Source organism: Tachypleus tridentatus, chromosome 7 (genome assembly GCF_004210375.1).
Source record: "Tachypleus tridentatus isolate NWPU-2018 chromosome 7, ASM421037v1, whole genome shotgun sequence".
NCBI classification, from domain to species: domain Eukaryota; kingdom Metazoa; phylum Arthropoda; class Merostomata; order Xiphosura; family Limulidae; genus Tachypleus; species Tachypleus tridentatus.
Window position 1 is genome coordinate 50,027,594 of NC_134831.1, and position 11,800 is coordinate 50,039,393.

The 11,800-nt window shown below is 29.6% G+C and overlaps 1 protein-coding gene across 11 annotated transcripts in view; it reads right to left on the reverse strand.

The window, feature by feature from the left end:
- Positions 1–10,950, reverse strand: part of Kaz (E3 ubiquitin-protein transferase Katazuke) — a 31,691-nt gene extending 20,741 nt beyond the window's left edge. The window contains exons 1-2 of one of the 11 annotated variants that reach the window (XM_076511582.1): positions 10,790–10,950; positions 6,385–6,475 (exon numbers count right to left, since the gene is read on the reverse strand). In XM_076511582.1, the coding sequence (XP_076367697.1) occupies positions 6,385–6,432 (48 nt within the window). In that variant the 5' untranslated portion in view covers positions 6,433–6,475; positions 10,790–10,950. Of the gene's footprint in view, positions 1–6,384; positions 6,498–10,426; positions 10,447–10,485; positions 10,720–10,789 lie in introns of those variants that run through there. The other 10 variants (XM_076511579.1, XM_076511577.1, XM_076511581.1 and 7 more) reach the window with 10 other exon arrangements.
- Between the last annotated feature and the right edge of the window lie 850 nt (positions 10,951–11,800).

Consider the following 11,800-nt stretch of genomic DNA (forward strand, 5'->3'; position numbering starts at 1 on the left):
TAATGTTTCTACACTATTTGTTTTGAAAACCTTTTAATTCCTAGAGAGTGCTTTTGATTGTTTATCTGAAATTTTAATTCACTAACATTAAATTGTTTAACTGAAAAGTTCCTTTTAAAATGTACATGTACTTTGATTTAACTTAATTTGCATATCCTCATCAACTTTGACATCTATGAACTGGTCACATGCCACTAAACTCAATTTCACAGCAAGCATCTGGATAAGATAACATGGCAAGTCTTTCTACATCTTCTACAAGTCTCAGAATTCTTTCTCAATTTTACTTTAAAAACTTTCTTCAGGTGTGATACTCCATATTTGTTTGATAAGTCAGACACTAACACCTGGTAGTTGATAGAGCTCTCTGCTGGAAGGTTACTTAATGTTTTGCAGTGTATCAAATACCCATATCTCTAACAGAAGCTTAGCAAAATATTAAACACTAAAAAAAGTGACCATCCAGAAATTTGTAAATAAACCACTCAATCACTAAAATAAAACTAAAATTATAAAAGATAAAATATTAATATCAAAATCATTAAATCGTATTAACAATAACAATAAATCTGGAGAGAAGTACAAGAAAACCCAAATCTGTAAGACTATTCACAATATTATACATTTGCAAAATATAAAATTAAATAAAAATAAAAGACAAGAACACTTTCAACAATATCTTACACTGGGCTTAAAACTAGGAAAACTTCATGTTGGTATCTCGAAACATTAATTACTTCTTCAATATTCAATGTTCATTAGTAGGCATGTAAGATAGTATATAATGCAAATAAAACTGAATCAAATGATAAAAGTCAAAATGTATAAATAATAAACAAACTGATAATACCTAATAATTAGAGCTGGCCCTTGACCTTTTTTTACAGAACTGTTCAAATTAATTGGCCACGTATTTGTAATATTATACACAATGATTACTATAATCGTGAATTTCTTCCATGTATCTTCAAGAAATTTGATGAGCTCTTAATTTAACATTATAAATCTGTTTTATGTGTGTGTGTGTGTGTGTGTGTGTGTGTGATTTTCTATAAACAGAAACAACAAACAAAAATAAAAAGAGCTGCACTAATTGAAAGGATCCCAGGTGACAGGATACAATGTGGGATATAACATGTACCCCAAGTTTTGGAGAAGTAGGAGCCACATTGCGATGGGAATATACCATCTATCAGTCTTAACCTCCATTCACCAGTCTTACATGAAGAATAATTAAATAATAAAATACCAAGTTTAAAGTATATACATACAGTTCTTGAAGCTTATACAAAACAATTGGTGAAGTAATAATGAATACTGTAATAATTTTTTGTTATATATAAAATGTGTGAAAGTTAGCATTTTTGCACTGTTTATCATAGCATCTTCCCAAACATCTTAAATTTGTGGCCCAGATAAATGACTGGTACCTAAGCTTTATATCTATAAACCTTGTAATAAGTTTTTTTAATATAAACATAAATCTCAAAGAAAAACAATTTTCATTTTAAGAATATTTTTTCAATCTTACAATTTTCACATATTTACAAAATTCTTAAACACAAACCAGAATTTTATGTCAGTAAAACTTTATACTCATCACTTATTCAACCTGCAAAATCATCCATGTGCAGTGAAATGAAAGTTTAAAAATATGAAATAAATTTAATAATGACATTATTTCTTCCACTTCCTTTAAATGTTATGGTTTTATTGGCATACTTTGGACAACAGTAGTATCTCCTCCAACAAATGCAATAAATTACAATAGCCTCTCACTAGTTATTTCCCTGTACAAATAATACAAGTAGTGGAGTCATTTTACATGTACACTTGTGCTGGTAAAACTTTAGACATTTGTATTGATATTTTGTTAAGCTATAAGGGGTTACTCATTTTTACATTTAAGTTAGATTTGTTAAAAAATATGACAATATATACAGAGAATATCAATACTGAAGAGTCAAAATAAAATAAAAAGGAAAGACTGTGTTAAAACAAGAAATCTAAATCTCTGACTAATGTTAGTTTGTTATAAACAAAAAGAAACCAAAACAAAAATGAAAAGTAAAAAATGCTGCACCAATTGAAAGGATTCCAGGTTACAGATTATAATGTAGGATATAGAACGTACCTCAGGTTTTGGAGGTGACTGAAGAAATAGGACCCACATTGAGGTGGGGATACACCATCTATCATATCAGTGTTAACCTCCATTCTTAGATCTCACATCAAAAAATAAATTAAAGGAAAAAAATTAGGAGAGTGAGATGTGAGTGCTCAAGCCTACAATGCCCCACATCTATATCACCATTCACAGCCTGCAGACATTTTAGGATACAAAATATTGTAAACAAATAAATAATATCTAAACATTTGATTTCACCACATTGTACGCTACAATTCCATTAAAAAATTTAATTTTTGTTATAAATTAATTAATAGAACAGTTTTGTTACCCTTTCATAGAACTGGAAAAAAGAAACTTTAGCTTCAAAAACAGAAAAAATATATTACGTTTCTGCATTTACAATTATTATATATTTTTCAATAACTAGGATTTTAAACAAGTTATTCAAGTTCCCATTGGAGCTAACTATCCTACTTGTGTAGAAAATTTATATCGTTATTTCTATAACAATAGGTTTATTGAAAACTATAAAAACCCAAATATTTTTGCTTTAACTTACAAATATAGATGATTTAATTAGTAAAAATAATCCTGAAATAATGTTATTAGCACTATTTATCCAACAGAATAAGAAATTGAAACTATTTCAATATGTAATACAGAAGCATGTTTAAATTTAATAATTAAAATAATTGACAAAGATATCAATATAAATATTTTTGACAAAAGAAAATATTTCACCTTTCCAATATATGGTTTACCCTCTTTTAATAGTAATGTACCATACCTTTCTGTTATAAGCATTAGAACATTACAATTACTCAGATTTTGTAAAATTTGTAATAAATTACAATATTCTATCTATCAGTACTGCTAAAATGCTGGGGCAAAAAATTATATTAAATGGAATTAATAAAGAAACTTTAAATAAAATTATTGAAATATTCTAAAATAAATATAAGAATGTATTAAGTAAATATAAAGAAATACAAAATAAAGAAATTTTACTAAAAATTTCTGACTATTTTTAGTTGGGAATAAAGTAATTTAACAACTTGGCACTACTTTATGCAGAAGAACACCTTAGTGCATATAAAGTATTTTTAGATTATGTAAATTGATAGTTACAGTAGACTTAATGGGTGGTGGTCTGGAGTTATACTGGTTACTTAACTGGTTGGGACCCTTCATAATAGGGGCTAAATGCTAACCTTCAAGAAGTAAGTTTATTTAACTTACTTACCCCACCAAATGGAAGTACCTTATTTTTCATTTAATTCTTTTTCTTTACTTTGAAGAGCAGTCCTCTTCCCACAGTTGTCTGCAGGCAGTGAAGGGTGATATAGAGGTGGGATGTCATAGACTTGAGCACCCACATCTCACTCTCCTATATTCTATTACTTTAATATCTATTCACTTTATTTTATTTATTTACTTGAAACATGCAAATGGAGGTTAAGATTGCAAGATGGCGTATCCTCACCACAGTGCAAGTCTTACTTCTTCATTCACCTCCACAACCTAGGGTATATACTATATACCACATTACAGCCTGTACCCTGCTGGGATCCTTTCAACTGGTGCAGCATTTATTTTTGTTTTAGCTTGTTTTTGGTTATAACAAACTAACTATATATATTTGTGTGTGTGTAAAAACAAAGATATGTAGTACTTAATACATAATCAAACTATATATATATATATTTGTGTGTGTGTAAAAACAAAGATATGTAGTACTTAATACATAATCAAACTATATATATATATTTGTGTGTGTGTAAAAACAAAGATATGTAGTACTTAATACATGATCAAACTAACTATATATATTTGTGTGTGTATAAAAACACAGATATGTAGTACTTAATACATAATCAAACTAACTATATATATTTGTGTGTGTGTAAAAACAAAGATATGTAGTACTTAATACATAATCAAACTAACTATATATATTTGTGTGTGTGTAAAAACACAGATATGTAGTACTTAATACATAATCAAACTAACTATATATATTTGTGTGTGTGTAAAAACAAAGATATGTAGTACTTAATACATAATCAAACTCATTTGCATTTGAGTAAAAATTGTTCTTCCTCCAAAGATTTCACTGGTTCTCACAATTTTGTGTCAAAATTTATAAAAATATAAATCACTGTAACAGATTGTTCAAAAAATTCTATATTTTATACAGTTTTCTAAGTAATCTATAAATAGGTTACAAAATTCCTTAATCACTTGGAGCAACAATATATTATCACAACCAACCAATTCCCCTAACAATTCAAACTAAGCAGGAAATTAAAAGATGATTCTCAAGATTAACATAGAGAGGAATTTGTACTTTCCAGTTGTTATAAACATGTCCTTCAGTTAAGTAAAGTTGATAACTAAATAATCTTAAAAAATCAGAAAAGAGAGAGAGGCTTCTGTGGTGTTTTTTAATACTTAATCAAAAAATGTAAAATGTTCAAGTTTTAGTTTACTGTTTATAACTATGTATAGTTTGTGTTTAATTGATTGTAAACTGTAAAAGCACATTACTGTAGTCAGAAAATTCTGATACTGAGAATTTAGAACCCAGATTCATCACGTGATACACATGAATACAGAATTTTTTTAATCTTCTGTTTTTCAAAATTTAAAAATTAAATAAAATAAACCTATGAATTATAAAGTACATTTTCATACAAAGCTTATGACATACATTAGCACTAAAGTTGCTCCATTAAATTTTGAATGTAAAAAAATAAAAGGTTACAACGTGCACAAAAGAGCCACATCCAGATTTGAAGGATTAATATGAACAGTAAAATGAATGGACTGTGTACACTATTCCAACCATTCACTTTTGAAATTATTTCAAACTGTGCCAAATATGCTCCACCTAGTACCTTTCTGACATAATATGCTGGTTTCTCAACTAAGCGTGTTGTTGAAAAGGCTTGCTAAGTTTTACAACTTCATGAAATAGCAGTGTACCTGAAGAAGTCCAGGAAGGTTTTAAAGTTGTAAATAGTAAAAAATAAACAACAACAGGTAAACTTATTCTGCAGTTAACTGTGTTTGAGTTTGGAACATTTGAGAAGATGCAGAAAAAGGTTTGATCCTTGTATTTGCAAATTTAGTTGTAGATGTTTTATCAGAGAATTTTTCAGCATATGTGTAAACATTTTCTATTTTGTCTTCCATCAGGCTGATTTCAATTCTTATTTAAAATTTATCTCATTCTTGTATTTCTTTCTTAAATTTCCATTTCTTTTTTATTCATTTTCTTATAATATTCTACTTTGTTCCTCTGGATTGTTTTTAATTTTCTATAACTTTCTACCCAATGTTTTAATTTTGTCTCTTTCTTCTTAGTCTTTAATTTTCTGGACTTTTTCCACCATTTCTATTAAAGTTTTAATTTCACTCCCAGCATGTGTTCCATATTTTAGTTTGGATATAACTGTTATCAAAAAAGTATCACTCCTGACAACAAGTGTTGTAATGACTTCTATTGTTGGTACAGATGCAAAGAATAAAAATAGTGCAAAAAAAATAATGCAAAATCCAGTGCACTTAATGATAACAAAAGCATTTTATTTATTCAATTTCAAGTACTATAATATATATTAACTAATATTCATTGATAAAGCTAAGTTCATAGTACATGCTAATACAGCAATTCAACTTAAGTTCCATTATATTTGTCACTGTCTTCAGGAATGTCTTCTCAGTATTCAGAAAATTGAACTCAGTGACTAAATAACTGACACTAAGACCAACTTACTAACTCTAATTATCATATATTCTAACCTTACTTTAACTTTTACAATAATAAAACTATTCTAAACATGAAGTTTTATATGTTAAGCCACATGCTAATCATATTAAGTCAAACCTCTCTCTGACAAAACAATTAAATTTAAAACATATAGCTTACATCAGAACTTTAAAACACAAAAATGGTAATGAAGCATTAAAATGGATTTTATAAGGACAATAAAGATTTGTATAACATACTGATAGTCACAGTTTTACATCTTATAGATGATACTGCAAATGATGCTCCTCATGATGTTAGTTTTAATTAACATCTTCAATACACAAAATCTCAGTAACTTAAGTTTTAAGGTTTGACAGGAAACAATCCTCTGTAACAGGGTGAAGTCTATACTTGCATTAAACAGGGTATCTTTAAGATTATGTAACTACCCAAGTTAAAATGATACTTCAATTAGTAGTTGCAGTGAACACAAACTAACCTTTAATGTAGGATGTTCTAAAGCTTTGATATCGGCCATCTCCTTCATTAAACAATCATACTTCACACTTTATCATCTATGCTTCAAACTCCTGCCAAAAGCAATTAACAGTTCTGTTAAATAAATAAAGGGTAAAACTTGAACACCTCCATCTCCTAACTAGTAATAAAAAACATCTGAAAACTTTGAGATTTATATTTTTATTTATAATATTTTGTAAAAAAGAATTAATTTTTACAATAACATAATCATGAGTTGAAATTAAACATGATCATTTCAGAAGGTCAAGTCTAAACTTGGAAATAACTTGACTGAGGGTCTGCATTTTTTATGCTGAATTGATTATTTAAAATTCAAATATATAATAATGAGCAAAGCAATGTACCCCCATTTAGCCTCTCAACATCTCTCCACCAACTACCAAACTGAATGTAGTAATGTATTAAATAACAAACAACATATATCCCTTAACACCCATGTTTCAAATTAATCAAACATCCACCGAAGTGCCATTAAAAACTAATAGTTTAATGTCCACTGACCAATTACAGAAAATTTCAAAGTACCAACAAGATAAAATTTTGGAAAACATTATGCAGAGTAAAAATCAACCACACTCAGCAAAGGAAGAAATACACAAACATATGCAAAAAAATTTACATAATCTTTATTCAGAGCAAAAAAGTGTTAGGTATTTTGCTTATCAACTGACCTAGTTTTAACTTTAACTAACTGCTGAGGTTAAGAGAAGGCTCTTCTAAAACTAAAACAGAAAATCCATGTCATGTCTGCATGTCTGAACGTAACAAAGATTCTTATTTACTACCAAAAATTCAGATAAAAATGTTATAAAAATGTAGTATACCAGAACCCAATGCTGCATACATCACAAATTATTCCTCACAAACTTTGTGAAGAGTTTGTGTTTACTTATAGCAAAGCCATATCAGGCTATCTGCTGTGTCCACAGAGGGGAACAGAACCCCTGATTTCAGCATTGTAAATCCACAGGCTTACTGCTGCCCCAGCAGGGGATAGGGAGAAAAGAACCCTAACACATTCAAAATCTTACAAGTATCTAAGCCATCCTTTGAGATGGGCTTACTTTAGTAAAGAACTAAACACAGAACCAAAATGATACAAGTTTCTAGCCATGTAGCATATGTAACTTTACCTGAGATTTGTATATGTTAATTAAATGAACATCATACCACATCCAGAACAATGTACTAAAATGTATAAAAAGTATGAGAATATACGTACATAAAGACACCTTCTGAGTTATGGAAGAGCATATTATGACTATTGTCATTATTAAGGAAAGAACATACTTTTACAAATATCATGCTGAGAACTGTTAGCTAAAAGCCAATGGTCAAATGCTGCCTTCCTACAAATGAACATACAATCGTTATCATGTACATTTGTTTGAAAAATAAAATATTTCTAGCCATATCCCCCTCCATTAAAAAATCAGTTATTTATTATTAAGGCATTTTATGTAAATAATGACAGAAAAAAACCTTCACAGTGTGAAGACATTGCTTTATCTTTGAAGAAAAGGCAAACCAAGTCAGTTTTCTCCCAGTTAAAGCCTTCTATATTAAGTACTTGTATTAGCAGTTTGTACATATTATGAAAGCCAGCATTTGATCATAAGACCTATATAAATGTCATTAAGCACTTTTTTCTTTCAAGAAACTTGATTTAAACAATGTCCTTCCATGATCAAAACACAGTGCTGCAAACAACTAACATGCTAACTGCAACCCATGCCTGAAATATCTGCATTTATTGCAAAGGCTAGGCTTACAGGCAATGCTAACCTTTGTTCAGACAAGAATAACAGCAGTGTAAGTACAGATGGCCAAAAGTAAAGTTGGAGGAAAAATATTCAAAATTAGACTACGAACAAAGAGTCAAAAATTTTTAGTACTTAAATACAATGTAAGTAATACAACAAAACACTTTTAAGTTATTTATTGCAATAACAGTATAATGTATAATATGTTGCATTGTGAGAAAAGTACGACATACACTCACTAATAACAACTTGCATAACATGTACAAATACATGTATCAAAAAGTAAATGGGAAACAAGTCTACTTGTCTGGTTTACCACTACCTGAAGAACACAGTTTTACATCTGACCTGAGGAACATTGTGCCTAACCTGACCACATGAGATTAGTCTAGATTATAATCCTGGATAGTTCCTTTTACATTTTGAATTTACTAAAACATCATCAGATTTAAGCATTTCTTTATTAAGATTCATAATGTGATACTTTTTGATCAAAGAACACTCTACAAACAATCTGTTAACTTGACAAGTGTACTTATACTTAATGCAGTCAAGAACACTGTGCAGGAATGAGGTCATTCATAACATGAATGACTGGATTAATTCAATAATGTAACTTCTAGTGACTTAACAAAATTATAAACAGAAATTTTCAAATTGCAACTTTTTTCCTAGATTCAGAAGTACAATTTTGCTTGTTTCATTTTTTAATTTTGCACAAAGCTACATGAGGGCTAACTGTGCTAGCTGTCCCTAATTTAGCAGTGTAAGACTAGAGGGAAGGCAGCTAGTCATCACCACCAACCGCCAACTCTTGGGCTACTCTTTTACCAAGGAATAGTGAGATTGACAATCGCATTATAATGCTCCCTTGCCTAAAAGGGTGAGCATATTTGGTGTTACAGAGATTTGAACCTTCAACCCTCAGATTATGAGTTGACTGCCTTAACCATCTGGCCATGCTGGGCCAGTACAAGTACAGATCAAACCACCATTTATTTTTTACAACACTAAAGGAAGACAGTTTTGAATATTTTGTGATATACAGGCTTGAATATTCAATTCAATAAATATTTTCTTTATAACATAGTGCAGTCTCATTCGGTGGGATGTTGTTTTTGGCATGGTAATAACAATTTTTAAACTACTCTACCAACATATCTTTGCTTATGACACACTGAATATTGTACATTCCAGTTGTGAGCCAATATTATTAGCCAACTAAACATAGGTATTAAATGTAATACATAGATTTTTTTTCTTGTTTGAAGATTCCAATGATGTGACAACATGATCAACAAGCAAGAAATGTTTGATTCATACCATAGTATATTGAATTCAAACTTTGAATTTTGAATAAAAAACTTAGCATACAATAAAGGCATATCTTCTTAATATGAATTAAATTTCTTGTCTTATAAAGAAATTCTACAGGGTGGCCCGTAAGTACCTACCCATCCACATTGTGTCTAAACATTATAATACTAATGATGAGTTGAAGGCAGCTGTTACTGCAGCATTTGTAACAATAACCCCTGCTATGTTGAGGAAAATGTCTCACAGAACATGGCATCGCATAGTATTATGCAGCGAGAATGAGGGATAGCACACAGATACACTGGATACATAAGATATATGGATGGGTAGGGACTTACGTGCCACCCTGTAGATAATCACAAACCAAACCATAGGCCTAAATTCATGTAAAAGTCAACAGCATCTACCAAATAATTTCAATGAAGACCAAAGACAAAAAAAACAAACCGTTCCAAGATCACTTATGAAATACAAATGCATATATTAACGTGCCAATATCACTGTGTAGTGAAAATTTAAAAGCTGTTTTTATGGGATCATCTGCTGGAGTTTATCATATTCCCACTATTTAACAAGAGATTAGAATAAAAAATATTGTAACTTTAAATTCCGAAAATTAAAGTAATATTAAAACGTTATTTAAATATCATTCACAAATAATAATCTCACATGTTAATTGCAATGATGATTATAATTATTTTTAAAAAAATTATTTGTTCCACCATAATTTGTCTGTTTTAATATCGTCGAGCACAAGTTTTAGTTCACTTTTAGTTTCTTCGGACTTTATTCACTTAAGACTCAAGTTAAACTTAAAGCAATAATTAGACCTAAGCTGTTGTTTATTATCTACACAAATTAGATAGTTCTACAAAATATTACAAACTTATTAGTTAATAAATATTTGAACTACACACATACAAGACTGTACACCCATTAATGACTGATCATTTTCGTAAGTATAAATTTTAAATTATTACCCTAAAACATTTTTACCACAAGAATACTTTTCTGCTAAATATAACAAGAAAAGTAAAACAAACACCCACACCTAGTTTCACTGAAATAAAAAAGTCATTACATTCAATACGTTAAAATGGAAAGCTTCGAGAAAAGAAGTTATTTTTTACTTATCGGCCAATCATATCCGTGAATGCAACGAACAAAAATGCAGCTACAACCTCCACAAAAAAAAAAAATATTAAAAAATACAAAATACCGAACCAATTATTTGGCTTCTAAAAACTTAAATTAGTACAATATTATAATCACAACAAATCTAACCTCATTAATATCTTTGTTGCATTATAGGTATATGCATTAATGTACTAGTCACTATCATATATCTAATACTTTCTAGTTATCTTTTCTTGTTATTATCAGTTTAAAAGTGGCATAAAAACTAAATCAGCGATTTTTTATTTTTTCCCTTAATAAAATTTCAGCTGCAGTGTAAACGTTTCACCAATTAGGGAAAAAAGTATATTAAGAAATTCCCATTAAATATTTTGCGTAAATCTAAACAATTTCTTAATTAAATTTAGTATCATTCAAAATTATATTTATGGTTATAAAATTTGATTTGACTAGTATTCGATCAGCTAATATTTTTGAATCTGCTAACATTGTAGCACAAGAAAATATCACAAGTTTCTTCTGAAGTTATTTTTTTTAAAATTCTGAATCCCACCCCAGTGGCACATTGGCATGCCAGTGAATATTTTTTGCTAGAAACCAGGGTTTCGATACCTATGGTGAGAAGAGCACAGATAACCCATTGTGAAACTTTTTGCTTAAAAATAAATAAACAAATATTTCCAAATATATGTGTCACGTCACAAATCAGATAGCATCTTTTCAAGAAAAACCGTCAACTTGATCTTGTTCCAAGTTATTGCTCATGGAAAAATATTGTTTGAAGCAACCTTGTTTCATTGTATCAAGAGCAATGTCCTTCACTAGTTGTAAAAGTAATATAGAGAGATTACGGTCTCACTAGTTTGTAATGAAAATGACCATCTATAGCCAGATGTTAGTGTTGTCTCACTAACTAAACGCGAGGTTTCGCTTTAAATATAAACCTCTCATTCTGTTAATCTCATTTCAACCCTAATCTGAACAAGGTCTCAATTGTATCAATTAGTTTTAAAAGTAGTGCGCTTGTAATTGTTGTTTGGGTTATATCGTGAGAATTTGCACATTAAATAACTTCTTAGTGAATTCGAATCCCCGTCGCACCAAACGTGCTTGCCCTTTCAGCCATGGGGGCGTTATAAAGTTACGGTAAATCCCACT